Raw genomic sequence first — 26,507 nt, 5'->3', positions numbered from 1 at the left:
TAATTATAATTTATATAATATTATATAAATAAATATAATTTATATAAATAATATATATGGAATGTGTCGGGCCATGCCGCAGGCCATGCTGGGCCAAGCTGTGGGTTGGGCTGTTCACGACACTATGGACCTAAAACCCCAAGCCCAACATGACCCGCATGATTGTGCTAGGCCTGGCACGACCCGATTTACATGTCTAGGTGGTGAGCAAGCACATTAAATGTTCTTTTAAATATATTTTGAGTTAGAGACTTTTTTGGGGAACCCCCCACCCAAAAAAAAAAACCAAAACCGCATTGACACAAAGCAACAATTTTGGCATTGATGGCATTGATGACATAAGCAACAATCTCTATTATGTAATTACATTCCCAAAAATAGCGTTGAGCATTTGTCAACTGTGGAATGTGAATCCCATTCCGAGGGAGGGTGTCAGGAATGGCCATTTATGGGGGAATGGCACCCCGCCTACTCATTCCCATTTTGGTCTACCAAACATCAAAAAACGGAATGACCCGTTCTGATTCTGATTCCAAGGTTCTATTCTCTCAAACCAAACAGACCCTTAGTTTTTTATTTTAATGATACCTGGTACTAAATTGTTTTTTTTCTCAGTTGATTTATGGTTAATGTATGGCCAAGATATCCTACATCTTCGCAAAATTACAATTAAAGTATTCTTACCAACTACTTCATAAGTGGTTGTGAACACAATTGGAGTACCTTCGACCTCATTCATACAAATTAAAATAATTATATATTCTATGAGATCGTGTAAATGTTGATATATATCCATTATAATATGAGATTAAGGGTTAAACATCGTATTATAAATATGATGCATCAAGAATGTTACTTTGACTCAATTAATCTTAATTATATATAAGATGATCCAATATTGTCGTGGTTGGAGGAAAAAGAAAATACAACAAGGGTATTAGGTGAATCATTTGATTCACCTATACCTAATACTTTTGTTGCTAGTTAAATGGGTGTAAATGTTGATCAATCGATTAGAAAACATGAAAAAGAAAGAAAAGATACAATTGATGATAATAATGATGATAGTGGTGGTGACAATAATGGAGATGGTAATATTAATAATAACCATGGTGGTGATAGAGAAAGTTTCTATAATTAAGATAATCAAGATGGTGAATTTCTTATAATTCAATATCATTTAGTGAAGAACATTGTTTTAGGCATAGGATTCACAATTAAAGGAAAGTTATGCTTATGAAAAGAAAAATGAGTGAAGCCAAAATTTATGGTAGATCTGTAGATTAAATGATATAAAAAGGGCAATATACTATTCACTTTTTTCCTCATCTCAGTGGTGAACATCAGGCGGTAAATCTCCCCCACCTCTCTCTCTCTCTCTCTCCCTTCTTTTTCTTCTTCTTTCTTTGTTCTTCCAAACTTAGAATCGAGCAGAGATCCCTCTCCACTTTGTTTTTTTTTGTGAATGATGAGAAAGAAAAAGAGAGAGAGAACTCAATGCAAGCTAAGTCTACAACGAGCTAAGTTTGACAGATGCAGAGAGGGGGACTTTGATGTAGAGGAAGAAGAATTAGAAGAAGAAGAAGAAGAAGGGGGGAGAGAGAGAGAGAGAGGTGGAGGAAATTTGCCGCCCGATGTTCACCATTCGGAGGAGGAAGAAGATGAATAGTATATTGCTCTTTTTTGATATTTTTTTAGAAAAGTTAATAATTTTCAAAAATTATATTAGAATACTTATTTTTTATTGATATTAGGGGCCAAAAGTTGTCCTTATCAACAATAACCCCTAAATTTAATAGTTGGAGTTGAAAATTTAATAAACAAGTTTGATGAACAAGATTTTAACTTATAGGTTTGTATATTGTAATTATAACCTTAGTAGACATTATGTTTCTATTGTCATATGTTGATTATAATATGTTTTTTTTTTATGAAAACCATTAGAATATGTGATTTTTATGTATATATAGTCAATTTAAGTCTTATATTTAGTGTTTTTTCGTTACATTTAACATATTCGATACTTTGAACCTTGGTTTATTTATGTAATTTAATCGGACATTTGATATGCGGATTGTATCGAAAAGAAGAAATTTTGGGCTTCAATAAGTCATAAATTGATTTGGTTATATTTTAGTTTTGAGGTCCAAAAAAATGGTATAAAGGAGTGAAGAAACTAAATCAAAATCAAGTGTTGACAAATATATATATATAGTAATATATATTATATTACTTTTTGTGTATATATATATATATATATAAATTTATATATGTATATTATATATAATTTAAACATCAATTAAAAACATAGTACATTGTATGCATACTAATATTTTGTAAAATAATAAAAAAATAGCATGAAAATTTGTATACGTATGTTTTAAAATATGTATTTAAATATAAACAAAAATATGTATACATATGTATGTATGCACAAGGTTTAAAATTTCGACATGATACATAAATAAACTTCTTTTACCCCTAAACCACTCTACAACTATAATTATTGCAATGTTAGGTAAGTTTTTTTTTTTCAAAATTTCATATTATTTTGTGATTTCTTATATTTTATTTTATTTTTTGTTTTACTTGAGTTTCATATGGAGCTTGTTGCCTTTGCCCATTTGTTGAAATCATGCACTATTGCAAAAGGTAATGAGTAGACAATATTTCTTGCAACATGGCTAAGAATACTAACTTCATTTAAAGGGGTTTTCCTAAATTGTAATGGAAAAAAAAACCCATAATAGGATTAACTCACTATGCTACTTTGAAATGGAGGACAGGGGGCATCCAACTCTAAGATTGTCAATACATAAACTACGCGTATTTGACTATTACAAACTTCTAAAGTATGAACAATTTATGGAGAGTTTCAAATCTACAACTTTTTGACTTTAATGTTTACTATGTAAACTTGTAAGGGCACGTGCCATACATGTGTGCAAATAAAGAATAAATATATAAGTTAACATTAGGTAATCAAAATTAACTTTTATGACCCACACCAAAACTAGGGTAATATAGGTATTATAAAGGCAATCATTTCTGTTCCCCACTAGAAATTCAATTAGTTAACACAAAAAAAAAAACTCTAAAAATATAAAGGAAAAATACAAAGAAGTTTTTGATGAAATCATTACTCTACAAACTATAAATCAATGCTTCCGTCAATGTTTCAATATACTAAAAGTGAGATCTTTAATTGGAATTCTATTAAATTATTATTTTTAAAAATGGCTAGATATTCTAAGTGATCAATCCAATCCCCATCCTATGTGTGGAGAACAAAGAAATGCTTAAAAATAAGTGCACAAATAAAACACGATTAAAGGAGAAATAAATGATTCTTGCTCACTCATCAAAAGCAATAACCCCAAGAAATTCATCAAACTCAAGGCTTAATCTTCCCAAGTTCCTAAGATTTTTGACAATAAGGTAAAGGAGATACTCACTGAACTTCAAATGAAAATAGGCTTGAAAAATGAAAATAAGATAAAATGATGTTGGCCCCGTTTGGCGCATCTTTTTGTGCGAGAAGCCTAGTAGCTCGCATTTTGGTATTTTCCTATTTGGTTGGGAAAAGATTTAGCTGCTAAAAGCTGTAGCCTTGAATGAAGCTTTTCACCTTTTTTTTACAAGTCATCTTTGCGCAGAAAGACGCGCTTTAACCAAACGGTCTTCAAGCTCTTAAGATCTTGATGCAAAAGCTCGCATCGCCTTTTGACTGTCAGAGCTTCTAGAAGATCTTTCAAAAAAGATTTGCCAAACGACCATGTCATTTTGGACTTTATCTAAAGCTTAGTTTGGGAATTGTACAAATACATGTACAATACAAATTCAAGGTTTACAATACAAAGTACAAGGCCTTGCACTATACATATTTGTATTTGTACTCTGTTCAAATTGAGTTCAGAATACTAAAATATCATACACCCCAATATGGTGGAAGGGGTGTATCTATACTTTGAACCTTACACAACTTATTTTTTTATTTTTTATTTTCAAAAAATAACTCAAGGATAGGTATTAGGCCTATTTATACCCCAAAATAGGTTAAAAGCCCAAACCTCTATCATTTGCTATATTGGTGATCCATTGATAAAATATCGATAGATGTTAATGAAATTTTGAACCTTGATTTTACCTTTTTTATAAGCTAACCATAAAAAATAAACTTCCATGTGGTTTATCAATGGGATAAATAAATTGAATAAATCAAATGTTTTAAAAATTGACCCGAAGGCCAAACCATTTTTTCCATTTATATGTGTGTGTGTGTGGGGGGGTGTGTGAATATATATTTTATCAATAAATAATATATAAATATGTCTTAGATATGTTATATATATTTTTATATTTAATTTATGTTTTTTAATTGAGTTTTTAATTTTTAATTTATAAAAATATTAAAAATTGCAATTTGAGGCCAAAAGGGTTTTTTTTTCTCCGCAAAAATAGTGGGGCAAGGTACCTTTGGGACGCATAGATCTTGAAAGGTTACCCAAAATAAAAGTTCAACCAATTGAGTCAACAATGAGTCGAAAACACTTGATAAATATATAATACCTAAGTTTTCTGGGTCCTCGGTTATTTGACAATTCTTATGGGTTGAACGATTGAACCTACCTGAATCATTAAAAGCCATGATTAGTAGTGGCCATGAGCCGAGCTCTTCATGAGCTACTCGAGCTCGTCTTGGCTTAGTTTCAACCGAGCTTCGAGCCGAGCTTGAACCCAATTTACTGGCTCGTTTATTAATCGAGCCAAACTCGAGCCTAATAAAGCTCAGCTCGTGAGGCTTGCGAGCAGGGCTCAAGTAGCTACATACATATAATAATAATAATAATAATAATAATAATAATAATAATAATAATAATAATAATAATAATAATTTTTAAATACCAAATAATTTTTTATTTTTATAAAACATTTTCTCGAGCTCGAGTTCAAGGTTATAGCTTGAACCGGACTCAAGCCTCGTACTACTTAGTCTACCTTGGCGAGCCTAACTATTCAGTTCAGCTCGGCTCGAATCAACCCCTAGCCGTGATCCATTGAACTTTCCGATTTTATATCCGGTCCGAGTTTAACTTTGACAACATCGGCATCGGTCGTCGCCTCATCGGGGGACGACGGGACGAATATGTACACAACTGGGTTGGACTATAGAATGAAAACGTAGGTCCAGCCCAATGGGCCTGGTCACTAGTTTATTTATGGGCTTAATTATCAGTTAGTCAGCCTTAATTCTTTTAAACACATCCTCTGAGGCTCCCGAGCGTGTGAGGTGAGGCCCTCCGCTCTCTGTCTGCCACCCTGCCATATTTAGCAACGCCATTAAAACAGAACGTGAGAAAACAGGAAGAAAAAAAAGAGAAAAAGAACAGAAAAACTGTAAAAGTAAAGCAAAAGAGTCCCTAATTTATTTGCGAAGAAGAACCAGTACGAGGGTTTTTGGTTTCTCATATTTTCTTTTCTTTCAATTTTCGGTTGTTACCTTCTCTCTGCAGTCATTTTTTTTTCTGCCCATTGATTTAATTTGGTTTAATTTAATTTTCAGATCTCTAAGGATGAACCTGAAGGGAGCTACGAGCTCCGCAGCCGATGGAGGGAATGATCCTCCTGCTCCGAAGAGGAATTCGAAGAAACCCAAATGTACATTTCTTAAAATCTTTGTCACTCTTTCGTTATTTTTTTTCTCTAGATTCATACGGTCATTGTTGTTCATTGTTCTTCCTGTTGGTTTTCTCTAAATCTTGAATGGCCATTTTTTCTTAGAAAGTTTTGGGAATTCTCGGATTGTAAATATTTACGGGTTTGTGGGTTGCAGAAGATTCGATACCAAGTTGCCTTTCTACTGATTCGTTGGTGTTTTTTGAGTTTTAGATTGAAAATTGGTTCATTTTGCAAGTTAATGGTCTGTCTATTTGCTTCTGCTCTCTGTATATCAGCCTCTTCAGTGCGTATTTATTGCTTTAGTGATATTGAGCCCTCAGGAATACGGTAAAAGAAATTGTGGATGAGGACATTATCTTGCATGCAAACTATTCGCATGATGGTTTGCCTGGTGGAAATATAGAAAATAGAAATTGTTGCACATGTAATAGAGCATATATAAGTTCACATCCCTAATCCAAAGTTGGTGATATGCATTGTTTTCATGGATTTTTTTCTTCCTTTTTTGTTAACCAACTCTATCTGCAACTTCAGAGGTTTTACGGTTCAAGCCTCCAAATAATATGGTCTATTTTAGCTAGGAACTTTAAAGTGTACTTTTACATTCATATTTCATATGATTCTTGGGTTTCTGAAATTTTTAGGCAAATATAGGAAATGGTGGATTTTAATGCTGTGATATGGAATAAGATAATATTTTTGTTTTCAATGATTGTAGAAGACAATGCAAGAATAACAGTGAACTGGCTAAGGGGCAAAAAAAAAAAAAAACCAGCATGGGTTTATACAAATGAGATGAAGGAAATTTAGCATTAAATGGAGATCACCTTTTGTTAGGTTCAGAGATCTGCAAATACTTTTACAGATTCAATGGCAAAACAAGGAGCTACCAGAGCAGAGGTTTTCTGGGAAAGTGTAAATTAATGGTGTAAAGTATAGTGGCTGGCTAGCTCAGTCAGGCAAATTTGATTGTATTCTACACTGTACATATTTTCTTACCAATCAATAAAATACAGGTGAGTTAACAGCCCCAAAAAGTAGCATTTAATGGGCTAGCAGAAGAAAAAAGTGGTTTGAAGTGGTCAACTCAGCTCAGTCTTAGTCCAACTTTTAAGAGCCGCATTTTCTGTCAATTATGAGCCTTTAAACCACTTCATACCAATTGCTACATTTTCTTTGTTCTTCTCCTTGTTCTTTTAGATCCTTCATACCAATTCATTCCTCACAAATGCGGTCATTGATAGTCTATATACATGACCAAGCTATCTCAGTTGACTTTCCCTATCTTGTCACTAATTGCAACTACACCTTTATCCTCTCTAATGTACTCATTTCTGATTCTATTGTTTCTAGCCTTGCTATCCATCCATCTTAACATCCCCATCTCAGCTACATTTATTTTTTGAACATGTTGTTTCTTGATCCTGAAATGTGTCGCCCAATATAGTAATGCTGGTCCCATAACAATCTAGTAGAATTGTCCTTCTAGTCTCATTGGTATATGCTATTCAAATAGCAAAATGAATATACATCTCATTTCAGCCACTCTGTTCTAATTCTATGTGCAATGGCCTCTTTAATTTTTCCTCATCATGGATGATTGATCCAAGCTATTTACTCTTGTTGGTTTGGGGTATATCTTGATTGCTAATCTTGATTGCACCACCGCTATTACTAATATTTTTACTAAAAATTGCAAATACATGTAAACTTAGTTCAATTTATCTTGAAACCATTTGATTCTTGTCAAGACATAACAGGGGTATTTGTGACATTGAAAAATCTAATAATCATGAGATATTATTTTAATTTGCTTCATTGGTTTAAATATCAATGAATAGGGAATGGTTCTCAAGATTAGTTCACACATTCCACATATTCCCTCTTATCTTCTCTTATCCACTTGATTTTTCTTGTTTCTTTTCTCCTAATTTTTACATCAACACCATTAAAGAATCTTAAGTAGGTATGAGAGCAAGGAGTTTTGGTGAAGGGATTCTTTGTTGGCTGCTGATATCATTATTGCTGCCAGCTAACGTCACCAGGTTGTACAGCTGGCTGGTACATGATTCTTGTTAGTGATGGCTTAGTTGATTTATTCTATGCAGCCATATATCACAATAAAATACATGTTTTTATCTGTGGCTAAGGAAATATAAGACAGAGAAACTACTACATATTCCTAGGCTAAAAATGTTATAGGAATCTATTGGATGAAAAGAGAAGATGAGACAGGGGGACGATCAGTCTCCATGTACTATTCTTTTTACAGGCAGTATGGAAGAGATTGATTACCTAGAGGCTTCTGAGCAGCAGAGAGATTCTCTTGATGCAAAGCAATATAAGAACCTAATTGAGATAGGTTTTTGACTTCTTGACTGGTCTTAGCCTAGAGTTTGATTTACTTATTTAAAAAGAAATGTAGATACATCACTAATTCAGCCATGGGACAGTTCATTGAGATTGAGCACACAGCCTTAGTGATTGCTAAATAGAGGTAGGATAGTGGTGGTAAGACAACTGCTACTTAGGAGGGAGAAGTAGTGTGTGATTATTGTAAGAATCTGAAACACACTAGGGATCATTGTTGGAAGCATTATCCTTACTTGAAACGAGAGCATTTCAAGAATGCAAAAAGGGGGAATGCACATTCAATACACCTTCCAGTTCTTAGCCACAGTCTTCTTTTATTAGCCCTTCTACTTCTATATGATCTACTGATTTAAATGTTTTATAAAAGCTGAAAGCATAAAAGTCTCCTATTTCAACTTGAGAGCATTGGGGGATGCAGTTTTGGCTTTCCTAGCACAGTTGTCAAGTTGTCAAGGCGTTGCTTGGCTGCTTTGCTTCAATGTCTTGATTTGTAGCAACAAATGTCCGTATATACTTGGACATTTGATGAAGAGCAGGGATGAGGTGCCTTCAGATTACTAAACATTTCAACATGGTGGAGTTGCAGTATGGGAAAAAATAATAAAAGTTTTGAGCTCAAAAACTGCTAAAAAGCACGTGGAGAAAGGTTCACATATGTTTCTAAGAAAGAGGAGTGATTTCTTAGTGCTTATGTGCCTACGCTCTTTAACAGAATGGTGTTACAAAGCAGAACATACATGTGGTTGAGGTTGCAAGTAGCTTGCTCTTCCTCCACAAAATGTTGGGCTGAATTCAAAATGTGGTATTTCTCATAAATAAGCTGCCATCCAAGGTTCTTTATTTCCAGTCAAGACATCAATTGTTTGTCCTGCTGACTGTTCTGTGACTGTTCAAGGTTCTTCATTAAGAGAGTAGCAAGTTCTGTGTCTGTTCATTGTGAATGTAGATCATTGTGATTACTTGAGAGAATTTATCTGGGATCTCTAGTCTAAAGGAGTTTCTTATGCCTGAATTTGTAAATTTTCAAATATTTTCTGGGCATTTAGGTGGCGAGATCAAAGAAGGGAATATTTGTTTTTAAGAGGAATACATCTTGGATCTTCTCAAAGAGATAGGGAAGTTGGGTGCTGAACTAGTTGATACACATATAGACCCAAATCACAAACTAGGAACTGATGATGGTGATATTCCTTATGACTGAATAATGTATCAAATGTTAGTGAAGCAGCTATTATATCTTTGTTTGATACGAATGAATGTATATTATGTCATTAGTGTTGTAAGTCAACTTATTCATCAGCCTCAAACCTCACATATGTAGGCAATGGATAAAGGGCACCATAGGAAAGGATCAAAATTTCGATACAATACGCCTCTATTGGGTGTTTTGTATCGTATTGTTGGGTTCTTGATACACCCGTTTACAGTTGTTTTGGGAACCCCCTTTTTTTTAAATAAAAAATACACTAAAAGCACCCCCAAAAACGAAGTTTTGAAAACACTTAAAAACGCGCATGGTTTTTAGTACCAATATGCCTCTACCAATACGCAGAGGCATATCGATACTTTGAACCATGATAGGCACTTGAAAGTTGAAGCCTACACATGCTGATTGGGCAAGATCTATTGATGATAGAGGATCTGTTTTTGGCTACTCTAGCTCTATAAGAGATTATCTTGCGTTTCCAGCTATGTAAGAAGACACTTCATCCAATAATAGCTCCTAATACTTCCCAAGCCATTGTTCTATATTCAGTATCTGCACTAGAATGAGCTGCAACATACTGCCTTTCTCTACATTGGCACGTTATTGTGACAATTAAGTTGCAATAAATATTGCACACAACTTGGTTCAGCATGATTAGACTCAACATATAGACATGGATTGACACCTCATTAGAGAGAAAGTAGCTAGTGTGGATTCCATTTGTATATTCAACAGATTAATTGGCTGACTGCTTGACAAAAGGAGTTCTGAAAAACAAACTTGAAGATGATCTATGTAAGATGGCCATTTACAATGTCTATTGCTCACTTTGAGTGGGGGGGGGGGATGTTTAGGCATAACATGGATATTTATGTCATTGTCAAATCCATGTAAACATGGGCATTTTGTAGTTTGGATCATTGATTTGAATACCAATTCTGAAGATTGAGTCACACATTCCACATATTCCCTCTTATCTTCTTGCACTCCATTTTCTTGTTTTCTCCTTATTTTTACATCAAAATCATTGAAGAATCTTAAGTATGCTAAAGCATCTATCTGTTTTCTATTTAGCCAACCCTTGCTCTTATTAACCAAAACTATATCATCAATGAGCAACATATATACCATGGGACCTCATAAATGTCTACTTAGTTTTCCATGACTAATGCGAAAAGATACAAACAAGTGTTTGCCCTTGGTGTAAACCCATTGTGGTTGCAACTTCTTGCATTCCCTTTCTTAATTCTTATGCTGGTTACTCGTTACTGTCCCTTTATACGTATCTCTAATCATATCGACATGCCTTCTTGAAACTCCTTTCTTTCCCAAACCTAGCAGATTGCTTTTCTATGAGTCCTATCATATGCTTTTTGTAGGTTAATAAATACTACGCAGAGATTTCTCCTCTGTTCCCTAAGGCCGTGTATAATTCACTGCTGTGGGTTTCATTCTTTAAGTTTTTGCTCATTTTGGGCAAGAATGAATTGTAGTAAAGTGTTTGGTTACAAAATTCTTGTTGTGGGCTTCATTCTTTTTGATTCTTATTCCCTTAGGGAATTCACTAACATTCTGTAATTCTGTTCATTGGCATCCAAACTTGCAACTTCTGGTACTGCTGATCTCTGGTACCGCCCGCTGTTGATCTCTAGTAAGACTCTCCTCTGTCTGTCTGTATCTATCTATCTGCTGAGACCATAGTTCCTAGCTTTTATGTTAATGGTCAAATTCTAAGGCTTCAGGGTGGTTCCTTTGCGATATTCAAATGCAAAATTAAATGAGCAATTTGATATTGATGCCATCGATCCACTGATCTGAACATAAAAATTGGGAGTCACACCATTCTCATATGATTGCCTTTGAATTCTATGAGAAGAATAATTGCATGTCCTCTGTTTAGCCTTAGTTAACTCTGTCGGTTTTGTATAATTATTGGGCCTACTGTTATTACTCTCCACCTGTTCTCTTCGTTGCCAAAGGAGTGTTACCAGAAACTGGAGTTTTAGACGTGCAGATTGAAGAAGAGGATGCCAGACTCTCCTAATACATATAATCAGAACTTGAGATTGAAGAGGAACATGTGCCATGCCCAATTAGAGGAGGTTTGGCAGAAATCCTGGTTTCCACATTGTTCTTCCTGACTTTCACTGAACCTGGTTCTGAAGATTTTGAGCATATCTTGGCTATATTATCTTCACAGTTTTGAGAAGATGGAGTTATGTTTGAGGAATCGGCATGGCTTTTCTCCATTAACCTATTCTTGCATGGCTTGGCTGCCATCCATCTTTCTAGCCAGCTCCATCCTCAACTATTATTCTTATCTAGCTCATGATGTTTTAGAGAAGTCAATGACCCATTTGGCTTTGTGTTTGAGTTTGAGTATGATCTCCATTGTTGTAACCAAGAGTTATTGCATCATCAATAGAAATAGAAACAAAGAACAGTTGTAGCTTTTCGGATTTTCTAATGGTTACCTGTTGAGAGGGAATAAGCAATTGCTCTCTTCCTTTCATAGCTCCTTCTTGGCACAGTTTTGGCTTTGCTCTAACTTCTTCTAGTATTCCTTGACCATCACACCAACCTTCCTGAAGATAGTGACAAAAGAAAAAAGAACTGAGCATACTTTCTTATGAGTAGTTAATCATTAAGAAATATATTTTAGTCCAAGATAATGAAGTGTATGGAAAAGTGGAGTTTTTTTTTGGGTTAACTAGTTGGGAAGTAATAATTTGAGTTTTAATAGGATAGTTTTCAGTGCTAATTTTCTTCTACTATAAGTAATATTTGGTTGTATATGTGGATTTATTGATTTGTTTTGTGAAAATAATTTAGTGCTTTGTTGGTGTGACTTCATCAGACTATCTCATACCTGTGACATCTCTAAGAAATTGGCGTGACTCCAATCTGGAATTAGAGTTTTGAATGAGATGCTGAACACTCTAGTTCAAGGCTGTGTTACTCAACCCACTTTTCCTAATTTTTTTCTATATATAGCCGTTGTTAGCTAATGTTCTAAGCCTCTGATCATGTTGCATCAAAACCACTATTTTATTTTTTTCCTCTGTTCTTTGAGTTATCAACCTTGTCAAACTAGGAAAAGATGTAGATATATTCTAGAGTTGTTTCTTGTCAAGTGGTGGTCTTAGGAGCACAGTATTTGCTTGATTTCTATCATTTATTTCATTGTGGGAGAAAAACATATTCTTGAATTTCCTCTGTCCTTTTTTTTTGATCGATATGAATTTCCTCTGTCCTTACCAGCCTCTGCTGAACCTGGTGCTTAATAAACTATTGTACACCATTGTGATTGCCAAGCAGAGTGAATATGGTCTCTTTATTTCAGAATCTTGTTCAAGTGCTTTTCCATTTTTCTATCTCTAACAACATGGCCTATCTACTAATATGTTATTTGGATTTCTCATTTGCTGATTTATTATTACTTCACCAATTTGATACATGATGGAGTTAGCCTATTGGTTCATCCATAACTTGAAGCTAACTTGTCATTAATCTGATATATATATATATATATATATATATATATATATATATATTCTTGAATTTCCCTGTGGGAGAAAAACATATTCTTGAATTTCCCCTGTCCTTACCAGCCTCTGCTGAACCTGGTGCTTAATAAACTACCGTACACTATTGTGATCGCCAAGCAGAGTGAATCTGGTCTCTTTATTTCAGAATCTTGTTCAAGTGCTTTTCCATTTTTCTATCTCTAACAACATGGCCTATCTACTAATATGTTATTTGGATTTCTCATTTGCTGATTTATTATTACTTCACCAATTTGATACATGATGGAGTTAGCCTATTGGTTCATCCATAACTTGAAGCTAACTTGTCATTAATCTGATATATATATATATATATATATATATATATATATATATATATATATAGCAAACTAACAAAATAACCAAAACAAAGAATTCACAAGACCAACAGCCAATCAGACTGATCTCATTCCAAATAGACATCGAGAAGCAGCCTTTTACCTTCTGAGATACAGCATGAGCAGCCTTATTCTGATTTTTATTTACACATACAAACTTAACAAATCTAAATTTAGAAACAGCAAGATTGATATTGTCCAAAAGATCCTGATACTCCTATGACAGACAGCCAGAACTGAGTTTGACCCATTTAAAGCTAACATAGATAAAAGAGAATCTGGACACACAGTAACAAAAGAAATACCCCTGCTATTAGCAAAAAGATGAGCTTCTTTAATAGCAATATAAGTTCATCAGAACTTAATACTAACCCAAAAGACCCAATCGAATTGCAACAGTACCACAATCATAATCAACTGATGGTGGCTCAGTTGGTAAGTTCTCTTGCTAGTTGTAGTGGAGAGTTGGGATCAAATCCTGTTGCCACCAGGATTGGGGGAGGGGACAGGCTACCCCCCTATTCCTTAGCCCCATGAAGCAAAAAACCAGTACCACCATCACAATGAATAATGGAACTGCCCCTTAGATTAGTGGTATTATTATCAAAACTAGGCCTGTGGTCAGAAAGAGCAAATATTTGAGTCTTTTCCAACTAGTGAATGATAAGTATTATTTAATTTAATGAAGCTGGTGTTATTGATAAAAAATTGATAAATATTATTTATTTTTAAGATGTGGCAAGAATCAATGCCAAAGTCTTTGACACGACTGGGCAAGTATGATTCTGCACATAGGGTAGTGGTGTTTTTTTTTCCCCAACCAGTAAACTTCCTCCAGAACCTTTCAGCTGCTACTAGAGTGCAGAAATCCAAAGGCCTGGGATTCTCTCCCAAAGGACTCGAAAGCAGAAATCCATAGGGGTGGGTGAATGATTTTTTAAATTTGAATGAGAAAGAGGGTTTGGCACATGACATGACAGAACCTATGCCCAAGTGGAATCAGAAACCTAGAGTTCAGCCAAATGTGATGAAGGAGAGGGAGAGAACTGGTCAAACAATTGGTAGCGTGGGTTGAATTGGGAAGTGTTAAAAGGTTTGGAGGCCTAGCCCATGTCATTAGCTGGGCTAAATAATGTTGTAAGAGGAAATCAGAAAATAGGAGCGGGGCCAGCTCGAAAGATTTTAGCTTGAGTAACAAAGATGAAGAATCACAACCCATTGAAAATAAACAGGTTGAATGAAACCTTGGGCTGGATCAGTGGATCCTAAGGCCAAGCCCATGAAGGAGGGGCAGCTCATGCTTTAATGGGTCATGTGACTCCCACTGAGGGGAGATTATTTTTTTTCGAAGAGTAAAATATGAATTTTATTAAAAGAAAAAGATCAGTTACATGTAGTAGGTGACAAGATGGCACGTAGCTTACAAAACAGAGCAAAACTGAACTAGGTACAGTCCAACACTACGACTGGTACAGATACATCATTGAATCTCAAGCAAACTCCAGAAAATTTCCCCCAAATCTGATCTGTTTACTTGATTGAAATTTGGTACACCCAAACCCAACCTGCAATTAACTTCCCAACCAGAGCCACCAGAACTTCTGTGTTCTTGAGTTTGTCTTCAAAAATCCTTCTGTTCCTTTTCATAGTGTCCAGCACACAGCAAATGGGATGCAGCTCCAAACTATTCCTGCTTTCCTACCTCCCCCAATTCTTGGCCAGGTGGAGAAAATTTCTGCTGCTGAGCTTGACTGAAGCGCACTTTTCCCAAATAAAGAAGTGTAATAACTCCAAATTATTCTTGCAGTCTTGCAGGTAGAAAATAAGTGCAGAACAGATTCTTCATCTGCACTACACATGACACAAAAGTTTGCCATATGAAACCCTCTGCTCTTCAGATGATCAGATGTTAAGATGCTGTCCATGGCAACCAGCCAAGCAAAAGCTTCCACTCTAGGTGGAATGGGGTTCCCCCAGATTCCACCCTTATAAACTGATCCATGCTGGTCCTTTAACATAGCTAGATAGAAAGATTTCACTGAGAAAATCCCATTCTTGCACTCTTTCCACCACAAACCGTCCCTCGAGGAAGTGGATACCTCCACTTTCTGAAGCAAGTTCAACAACTGAACAGATCGGATTGGTTGGGCTTGACAATTAGGGCTGAAAATCTGCAACTCGCGGCAGCATCAAAAGGTGTCTCTTTGCTGAGTACCTTTCTGTAGCAAACTATCGTCTTCCCAGAATGATGAAATCCATATTGTAAAAGGAAGAAAAATGTTGGAGATGAGTTAGATTTGGAAGAGGATTGGTTGGGCTTGGCAATTAGGGGTGCAAATGGATCAGATCATGATCTGATCCTATTTGGGCGAATTCAGATCACCCAGTTCGGATCTTTAGATCGGATCTTATCGGATAATAGGACCTGATTAGAAATCGGATTGGATTAGGATCACCCCTATCCGATCCGATATATGCTATATATTTATTTATATATATATATATATGCTATTTATTTATTTATAAATATATTATTTATATTGCATTTTTGTAAATTTGTTATATTATTTATTTTTTCATAAAAACATATATATATGTTTATTTAAATTGGTATATTTTAATTTTCTTTTAATAATTTATTAATTTTTAAAGAAACAAATTGGATCAGATCAGATCAGATCCGAATATTCGACTTCCTGATCAGATTCGAATTCAGATCCATGTCTATCAGATCCGATTGGATCTTCGGATTGGACCAGATTGGTTCTTAATAGTGTCGGATCGGATTCGGATATACCTTGATTCGAATCCGATCTGATCCGTTTGCATCCCTAGTGGCAATGACAGTGACTCAGACTTAGAGGACTTCTCAAGGATCGGTAGTGTCGATTTGGAAGGCAGATGAACTAGTATGATCTGCAAAGCTTCAACACTGAGTTGTTATTTATTTAGGAAGAGATTGATGAACATCTTGAGAAGGTGCAAAAACAACAACTGAACAACGATGAGACTCTTCTAGTATTAGAAAATGAAATTGTTGGCTGTGGAAACAAGGAAAGTTTGATAATTATCAAAAAAAAAGGAAAGTTTGGCTCTTTTAAACAAGGAAATTTGGGCCTCAAATCTGAAGGAAACACAAGGTGTACGAGAAGTGCTTTCGAGTCCTTCTCAATGGCTCTTTGAGGATTCTTTGATGAAGGGAAAACAAAGAAGTCTTATCGCTTGCCCCAAAATGTTTCTTGTAAAAATTTGAACATCAGTTGAATTCATTGGTGGGTGAGGCTCTTGAAGCGTTTGCTGTTCAAAAAGTTATTTGTGCACCTGCTACTTCTGTTGATCCTTCTTCCATAGGTATGCATGTGAATTCGGTTTTGAATATTCTGAATACTGACATTTCTGTTGTGCTTGTTATAGATATTTCAGAATCCCACTTTTATCCAGTCATTGACTCTAAGGGTGTGGGGAGAGATCAGACTGGATGAGATGTGGGAATGGCTGTAATAGGAGGGGATATGGAGGTGGGTGAAAGGATTTGGCATCTCATTTGTGATTCCCTTGAAGATCTGAAAAGAGGGAATGGGTGGGTATGAGGAAGATGGGCAAGATGAAAGAACAATAACCAAGGTAGTGGAGGGTGTTGGAGGAGAGAGTAGGGTAGAAAAGGGGGGGGGATAGCAGAAGTGGCAGGAAGGATGGGCTTAAAGTTCTGGGGATAGAAAAAAGCTAGGTTCTATTCAAGAAAAAGGAAGAAAAGGATGTGGGGTGGGGTGACAGTTGGTTATGTGAGAGGCCTTGGGAGTGCTAGGAAGAGAAGGATGATAAAGGACTAAGGGACTTGTTGAAAAGAGAAAGACTGGAGATAGTGTTTCTTCAAGAGACAAAGTTAGCGGATTTTGACCAAAGGTGGGTTAGAAGTGTGTGTGGAGCTCAAAGAGTGTTAGTTGGAGTGTTGCCCCATCTCCCCATCTTGGGGAGCCTTTGGGGGTATTATCACAATGTGGATAAATGATGTAGTAGAATCCTTGGAGGAATTGATTGGTTGGTTTTTTTTTTGTATTAGTCAAGTTCAAAAATGTGGAAGATGGATTTATTTGGGTATTAACTAATGTTTATGGACCCAACATTTATAGAGAAAGGATGTGGGAAGAGCTCTTTGCAATTAAAGGGCTTTGGGAGGGGCCTTAGTGACTGGGTGGGAACTTTGATGTGATTAGATACGTTGATGGATCTAACAACCTGGGCTGACAAGTGACAGTTAGCATGAGAAAGGTCAATGATTTTATAGAGGTTTGTGAATTGAAGGAGCTTCCCTACTACAAGCTAGGTTCACTTGGTTCAATTTTCAAGAAAACCCCTTGTGTTCCAAATTGGATAGATTCCTCTTCAATCTTAAGTGGAAGGCTCATTGGGATGGGTTGAATCCTAGAGCGTTATCTAGAGTAACTTCATATTATTTTTTTGATGAGTAAAGATAAATTTATTAATTCATAGAATCAAACTGATACAAGCATCCCTTGGAGAGGCACAAGCTGTGACCTCTCTTGATAAAGTACAAAGTAAAAATAAAAAAGTAACATTTTTTTGATCAATAACAGAATTTCATTAGATTAATATATTGCAACATTAGAACAAACAAAGAGAGTTAAAAAGGCTTAACCCTCCCCAAGAAAGCAACATCAAGCTCACAATATAGCCTAGTACAATTGATCCCTTCCCACACCCTGTTTTGCCAAAGCATATTCAAAGGCATTCATTGTTCTTTTCACCCACTGAAATTGGATGCCCATCCCCCTAGTTAGCCATTTGATTTCCCTTCTTTCATTAGCAAACTTCCAAAGACCACTTCCCCTCTACAGCCAGTTCAACACTAACTTTGAGTCCCCTTCAATAATGATTTTTTTTTGCATTCAGTTCCTTACTCTTTCTAATACCCTCTAATACAACATAGATCTCAACTTTCAGAGTCCCCAACCCCAATGGAGCCTGAATACATTGCCACCACCTTCCCCTCCTCATCTCTAAAGACACCTCCTACACCTGAAGGGCCTAGATTACCTTCATTGCTCCCATCAAAATTTAGCTTTATAAAACCATTGCTAGGTGGTGACCGCATAGGAGAAGTAGTAGACCGAGCCCGAGCAGAATAAGCTACTTCCACCTGACCCTATCTCCCTTCCTTCTTACTCTAACAGCAGATGTGTTTAGTGACTTGATTTCAAGGGCTGATGCCTGCAGTTTGCTACTAGGTTGGAGAATTGGGGGGAAAATGTGGTGGTTACCCATCTACAATTTGCAGATGATATTCTAATCTTTTGCGAAGGGGAAAGGGAGGAAATGTCTAATCTACAAAGGATGGTAACCCTTTTTGAAAAGATCTCCAATCTCAAAGTAAATTGGAGCAAAAGTTGTGTAGTAGGGTTTGATAGGGAGAAAGGAGAGGTTGAAATCCTAGCTAGTTTGTTGGGTTGTGAGGTAGGTGATTAGCCTCTACAGTACCTTGGACTACCCTTGGGGGGAACCCGAACTCTGATAGCTTTTGGGATCCGATAATGGAAAGATTCACAAAAAGGCTTGCGGGTTGGAAGAGGAACTACATCTCTCTAGGGGGTAGAATAACTCTAATAAAGTCAACCTTGACTAATATGCTAGTTTATTACCTCTCAACCTTTAAGATCCCCATAAAAGTGGGCAATAAACTGGAGAAACTGATGAGAGACTTCTTATGGGAGCTGGGGGATACAAAAAAAGGATCATTTGATAAAGTGGGAGGTGGTATCAAGGAGTAGGGATAGTGGAGGCCTAGGGATAGGAAACATCAAACTTAGGAACATGCATTGTTGGATAAATGGTTGTGGAGGTTTCCCTTGGAACAAGAGAACTTATGGCATAAAGTATTTGCGAGCATTCATGGCATAGCAAACAACGAATGGGACATTGGCCTTGATGTAGGGCAACAAGGGCTTCTCCTTGGAAAGCAATTCACAGTTTGCTACCTTCCTTCCGCTAGTCAGGTTTGATGCATGCATGGGTAACAAAGTATGTTTCTGGGAGGATGTCTAGCTTGGGGACACTCCTCTCAAAGATAGATTTCCACCTATCTATTCCTTGTCCCTTAACAAAAGGAGAGTGATTTCTTCAGTGCTTGTTAATGAAAACTCTTGGGATCTAGGATTAAGGAGAGGGTTAATGGAATCTGAAATGGGCTTAGTAGATGATCTTATCTCCCTTCTTAATATTGCATTCTTGGACCTCTCTTGTCAGGACAGTAGGATTTGGTTAGAGTCTCCTTCTGGCTCCTTTACCTGTGCCTCTTTGTTCTCTACCCTCCTTCAATCCTCACACCCAAGAGGCCCTTTTCCTACAAAGGAAGTCTGGTGTAATCCTGTACCCCCAAAAATAAGAGCCTTTTGCTAGGAGGTGGTGCTCCAGAAAATTAATACTCTAGATAATTTACAAAAAAGGAGGCCAAATCACTGCCTCTCCCCTTATGTTTGTTGCCTTTGTTTGGGAAATGGTGAGACAGTAACACATCTTTTACTTTCTTGTCCCTTTGCTTCTTGTGTAGGTAGTTGGTTTTCTTCCTTATTTGGTTGCAGGTGGATCCCTCCCTCGGATGTGACAAGTCTTTTTAACCCAAGTTTCTTCCTACTACCAAAGAAAAGGGGAAAAGGAATAACAAAATATTCCAAGGGGCACAAAGATCAACAGAACAAATCATTGATTGCGTAGCCATTAAAGTCATACATTGGCTGTGTAGAGAACACTTATGTGGACTCCACTGCTGTGGTCCCCACTGTGTTCGTATGGCAGCATAGCATATATTTTTTTTTTGTTAGTTATGTCAGTGTTAGTTGGTAGTTGTTTCAGTTTGTTGTTACAACTTGTTATTTCAGCTTTATTATTAGTTTATTTGCCATGTAAGCAATAAGGGCAATTCAGCCCTTTTTACAATTAGTCAACATATATAAATATTAAGAGTGGGTCGGCAGATCATTATGATCGACCCTCTCTCTCTTTTCTAAAACCCTTTGTGTGCTTCTTCTTTTCTCCCTCTCTTCTTCTTTTCTTCTTCTAAAATCTTTCTTTTGCTTTCGAATTCAAGACTGATTGTAGTCTTGATCGACTACTTGGTATCAGAGCAAGGATTAGGGTTTCTCATGTGAGTTTGATCCAGCCAACCACATGAGAGTTGCCTAGGGCTGGAAGATTAAGAAGGAGGATCGGCTGATTCTTGGAGGCTACTGGTAGTGTGCGGCTACTACTAACAAGATTGTAGAAGGCTGGGAGAGTTCCAGTAGTCAGGAAAAATTAGAAAAGGCTTCGGATCCCCAAGATTAGGGTTCTGCATCAGACAGAAGGTGGCGGTCAGAGATTTTCTTTCATAAAGTAGTTTTTTATTTGCTTGAGAATAACCTAAAAATTCAGAACTGTCATTGGTTTCAGATCAGATTTGAACTGGTTTCATACATAATTCTGTTTTTCCTTGTTTTTGGAAGACCTAGGCCAGCTGTTATCAATTGTTTAGGTGCTGTTTTCTATTACAGTAGCTTCAAAAGTTTTTTATTGCTAATTCTTAACCAAGAATGGAGTTCAAGAATCAGGGGGAAGGTGTTTTTGGGACTAGCGATTCTGGTAACATGTCTGAGAATGCCTTTCAGATTACAACTGTGAAGTTTGATGGATCCAACTACTTAGAATGGGCCCAATCGGCCATGATGGCCATTGGGGGTAGAGGAAAACTTAGCTACCAGTTGGGAGATGTGAAAGAACCATCTAAGGAGGACCAAATGTATACCAAATGGGTTCAGGAGAACTATTTGGTTATGACATGGCTGTGCAACTCTATGTAGCCACATATCAACCGGAACTATTTGTGGACAAAAACAACCAAGGAAATCTGGGATGTCATGAAAGAGACTTACTCCCAACCCCTTAATGTTGCTAGGACCTATGAATTGAAGTGTGAGGTTAATAACCTTAAGCAAGGAGAGAAACCAGTCTCCGTTTACTTCTCTACTTTGAAATTTTTGTGGCATGAAATTGACCACCTAGAAACACTTGAGTGGGAAAGTCAGAAGGATGCGCAGACTCATAGGAAGCAAGTTGAAACTAATAAGGTTTTTGAATTCCTAGCTGGTCTGAATCCTGACTATGATATTGTGAGACAACAAATACTAACAAGGGACAGTGTGACCTTATCTCAAGCCTACTTGGTGCATAGTGAAGAGACTAGGAGAAAGGTTATGATGCAACATCAACCCTTCCCACCAGCCTTAGCAGCAGTTAAACCTAAGTCTGGGGGTGATACAGAAAGGGATATAAAGAAGGAAGATAAGCGGGATCTAGTGTGTGAACATTGCAAGAAACCTAAGCATACTAAAGACACATGTTGGAAGCTGCACCCTCATCTAGTCCCAGCAAAACTGAGGAACAAAAGGGGTAATGCCCATATGGCTGTTAATACCGATTCTGCATCCTCATCGGGCACAAAAGGCATGCCTCTAGACACCTTAGCTGCTGTTCAGGCTGCCCTAACACAGTTGGAAAAGGAAGTTGGGAATTCAACTCAATCATCTCAGTTATCATCAGCTCCTTCCACATCAACCTTTGCTCATTTAGGTACTCGGGCCTCAACTTACCATGCTTCAGCTTCAGGTAACACTGAACATTGTTGGGTAATAGACTCAGGTGCATCTGACCATATGACTAGCTTGCCATCACTGTTCACTACCTATCACTTATCTTCTGGTAGAGTTAAAGTGTCCATTGCTGATGGTTCCCTTGTTCCCATTTCTGGCAAGGGAGGGATCAAGTTGTCTAATACCATTTCCTTATCTTCAGTTTTGCATGTTCTTAAGCTTGATACTAACTTGCTTTCAGTTAGTAGTATTACAAAACATCAGAATTGTTTAGTAACTTTTTTCCTTGACCGATGTATTTTTCAGGACTTGGAGACAGGGAAGGTGATTGGGACTGGCCGTGAGACGAATGAGATCTATCTGCTTGGAGAGAGTTCTCATTGGAAAGATCATGAAGATAGGAAGCCTTTTGTTTCTCAGTCTGTTAGTCCGGTTATGCTTTGGCATAATCGGTTAGGTCATTTATCCTTTCGGTCTTTGAAGAGTTTGTTTCCAAATTTGTTTAAGTCTGTTCAGATGTCAAATTTGAGATGTGAGAGTTGTGAGCTTGCAAAGCATTGTAGAACATCTTATTCCTTGAGTAATAAAAGAAGTAGTAATTCTTTTGATGTTGTGCACACAGATGTTTGGGGCCCGTATTACATCCCTTCTATGGGGGGGGGGTACAGATATTTCTTGTTGTTTGTTGATGACTATACCCGTTTTTCTTGGGTTTACCTTATGCGTTCTTGAGATGAGGTTCTTGCTCTGACCCAGATCTTTCATCAGATGATTTTAACCCAGTTTGGGGTCAAAATCAAAATCTCCAGATCTGATAATGTGAAAGAATACTTTACCAAGCCACTGGCCTCTTATCTACTTGATCATGGGATTATTCACCAGAGTACTTGTCCTTATACACCACAGTAGAATGGGGTTGCTGAGAGGAAGAATAGGCACATATTGGAGGTGGCTAGAAGCATTATGTTTAACTCCAATGTGCCTATCCGTTTTTGGGGCGATGCTATTCTTACAACAATGTATCTCATTAATCGAGTTCCTTTACGGGTTCTTGACATGAAGCCTCCCTTTACCCTTCTATACCCCGATAAAGAATTATTTACTGTTCCCCTTAAAACCTTTGGTTGCACTTGCTTTGTTCAGAATTTTGGACCTCATCGTTCCAAATTTGATTCTAAGGCCTCCAAATGCATTTTTCTCGGTTATGTACAAACTCAAAAGGGTTATTGCTGCTATGAACCTACTTCTGGGAGGAGATTTGTCTCGATGGATGTTACTTTCTTTGAGGAGGTACCCTATTAACCTAGGGTTTCTCCTCAGGGGGAGAGTAGTGAGAGTGGGGTTAACTCATCAGAAGTTCCTTTACTTGTTCCATTGAGTGATGAGGGATGTAATGGGGAGGGTTGTCAGAGGTGTCAGGATTTGAGAGTCTATCACAAGCGGTGGAGGCAGGTTGATTTCGGTCATTAGCAGTCCAGGCCAGCCCCAGTTCCTTCTGTGGATCTAGATCCAGGTACCACAGTCCCTTTATCAGATCCAGGTCCCCCTGAAATACCTTTCACTATTGCTACTTTACCTTCTTTGGATGACTTTGACCTCCCCATTACAGTTCGTAAAGGCAAACGACGTTGCACCACATCCACAACTCACTGCATTTCCCAGTTTCTGTCCTATGATCGCCTGTCCCCCTCTTACATGTCCTTTCTTACATCCATTGTTGATATTCCTATTCCCAAAATAGTGCAGGAAGCCTTGTCAGTTCCTGAGTGGAAAGATGCAATGAAGATTGAAATGGATGCCCTTCTGAGGAATAATACTTGGGAGCTAGTTGACCAGCCTAAAGGAAAGAAACCGGTTGGATGTATATGGGTATTTACTGTGAAACATAATCCTGATGGTTCCATTGAAAGGTATAAGGCCCGGTTAGTTGCAAAGGGGTTTACTCAGACTTATAGTATAGACTACTTGGAGACTTTTGCTCCAGTGGCAAAGATGACCACTATTTGAGTTCTGCTATCCCTTGCAGCCAGTTATTCTTGGCCCTTGTTCCAGATGGATGTTAAAAATGCCTTCCTCAATGGAGACTTACAGGAAGAAGTCTACATGCAGTTGCCTCTTGGATTTTATGATGCAGAGACAGGTAAGAAGGTTTGCCGGTTGAATAAAGCCTTGTATGGACTAAAGCAGTCCCCCAGAGCTTGGTTTGATAGATTCAGACAAGCCCTTGAAGAATTCAGCTATGTACAGGCCCAGTCAGACCATACATTGTTCATTAAAAGAGTGGACTCTTCCTTGACTTTGCTTGTTGTATATGTGGATGATATTGTGGTGACAGGGAATGATAACAGTGAGATTGAGTCTCTTAAACAACTCCTTCATCAAGAGTTTGAGGTGAAAGATCTGGGAGAGCTACAATACTTCTTGGGTATTGAGGTTGCTAGATCTAAACATGGGATCTTTTTTTTTCAAAGGAAGTATGTTCTAGACCTATTAGTAGAAACTGGAAAGTTGGGTGTTAAGCTTGCAGATACACCTATTGAACAGAATCACAAGATCAGTGCAGAGAGTGGAGAGCCTCTTGAAGACAAAGCTATGTTCCAACGGTTGGTTGGAAAACTCCTCTATCTTTGTCTCACACGACTGGACATCAGTTATGCAGTCAGCGTTGTCAGTCAATATATGCATTATCCTAGAACTACTCACCTCCTTGTAGTTGAGAGAATATTAGCATACTTGAAGAGATGTCCAGATAGAGGTATATTATTCAAGAATAATGATCAAATGAAGATAGAGGTCTATACAGATGCTGATTGAGCTGGGAGTGTTGATGACAGAAGGTCTACCTCTGGATATTGTGCCTTTGTAGGAGGTAACCTTGTCTCCTGGAGGAGTAAGAAACAAAGTGTTGTTTCTCATTCTAGTGCTGAAGCTGAATATAGATCTATGGCTAATGATGTGGCTGAAATCCTATGGCTGAAGTCATTATTTGAGGAGTTGGGTATTGATTATGAGAAGCCATTAATGTTGTATTGTGATAATCAGGCTGCTATTAATATAGCTCATAATCCGGTACAGCATGACAGAACTAAGCATATCGAAGTCGATCGACATTTTGCCAGAGAAAGGGTTTCGTCTCAAGTGTGTCTCCTGTATATCACCTCCAGCATGCAGCTCACAGATCTTCTCACCAAGGCTGTTCCAAGGAAGAAATTAGAGGCAGACCTATGCAAGTTGGGAATGACAAATATCTATTCCCAACTTGAGGGGGAGTGTAGAGAACACTGATGTGGACCCCACTGCTGTGGTCCCCACTGTGTTCGTATGGCAGCATAGCATAGATATTTTTTTTGTTAGTTATGTCAGTGTTAGTTGGTAGTTATTTCATTTTGTTGTTACAGCTTGTTATTTCAGCTTTATTATCAGTTTATTTGCCATGTAAGCAATAAGGGCAATTCAGCCCTTTTTACAATTAGCCAACATATATAAATATTAAGAGTGGGTCGGTAGATCATTATGATCGACCCTCTCTCTCTTTTCTAAAACCCTTCGTATGCTTCTTTTCTCCCACTCTTCTTCTTTTCTTCTTCTGAAATATTTCTTTTGCTTTCGAATTCAAGACTGATTGTAGTCTTGATCGACTACTGGCTAAAAGTAAGTGACTTATTTAAAGACTTTTCAGTGGATGATATACAAAGGGGTTGGTCAGCAGTGGCAAACTCTTCAACTAGACAGCCTGTTATTCAGCCTTCTTGGACACCTGCACCACAACAAAGGGTAAAATTAAACCTTGATGGAAGCTCCATGGGTAATCCAAGCCCTCGGGAGTTGGGGGAGTCTTAAGGGATGAGGAGGGCAGAATGATGGCACTATACCCTGGTCCCACAGGAGTGGGAGACTCTTTGAGAGCTGAAATTTTGGCTCTCCTACAAGCCTGAGATTTGCCAAGCAATGGGGATTGCAGAACTTGGAGGTGGAAGGGGACTCTAAATTGTTAATAGGGTGGCTGCAAACAAAGAGGTTGGGTGTATGGAATTTTAGACAGAAAATAAGGGAAATAATCTGCTTGGCAAGGGAAGCTGGAGTAATTTTCAAATGGGTAAGGAGGTCAACCAACACTGTGGCAGATAGCTTGGCAAAGCAGGGGACTTTTACTGTAAATCTTGATGTTGTTTGGGGTCAACACTCTTTGTCTGAGTGGTTGATATCCTTCATGAAAGTTACCGTTTCCAATAAAAAAACATATCAGCTAATGCATTTGTTGATCTCCCCACCCATTGTATCCTTATAGATATATTACGTGTCATCCACTTAAGCTTCTTGACTCCATTCTTATAGGACTGCATTGTAGTCTTTGGGTCCTTCAACTAGCCTAGTATCACCTTAGAATTCCCTTAAATCAAAGCCACTCTATACCTAGATAAGTTGCTAACTCAATACTCCTTGAGTGGCAGCCAGCAATTCTGCCATAGTAGAGTCTCCAAATCCCAAAGGACTTGAGTAGAAAAGCACAATCTCTCCAAGTTCATTCCTCACAACTCCTCCCAAACCAAAGGAACCTAGGTTGCCTTGACTGCTCCCGTCAAAATTCAGCTTCAAAAAACCTTCAGGAGGGGGTGCCCAATTTGTTGCCACCCTAATCTTTATGGGAGAACACCTTGCTACTGTTGACCAATTCCTCTAAATATCATTAAAGGAGAATTGGTGA

At 37.5% G+C, this 26,507-nt stretch overlaps 1 protein-coding gene across 1 annotated transcript in view; it reads left to right on the top strand.

The window, feature by feature from the left end:
- Nucleotides 1-5,257: 5,257 nt before the first annotated feature.
- LOC104606960 (ALA-interacting subunit 1-like) overlaps nt 5,258-26,507 on the top strand; it is a 39,926-nt gene continuing 18,676 nt past the window's right edge. The window contains exons 1-2 of the mRNA XM_010272420.3: nt 5,258-5,445; nt 5,564-5,658. Coding sequence (XP_010270722.1) covers nt 5,574-5,658 — 85 coding nt within the window. The 5' untranslated portion in view covers nt 5,258-5,445; nt 5,564-5,573. The remainder of the gene's footprint in view (nt 5,446-5,563; nt 5,659-26,507) is intronic.

This window comes from Nelumbo nucifera, chromosome 4 (assembly GCF_055504915.1).
Source record: "Nelumbo nucifera cultivar China Antique chromosome 4, China Antique-T2T, whole genome shotgun sequence".
NCBI lineage: Eukaryota > Viridiplantae > Streptophyta > Magnoliopsida > Proteales > Nelumbonaceae > Nelumbo > Nelumbo nucifera.
The sequence above is the reverse complement of the archived record's forward strand: the minus strand, read 5'-3'. Positions and strand labels throughout refer to the sequence as shown.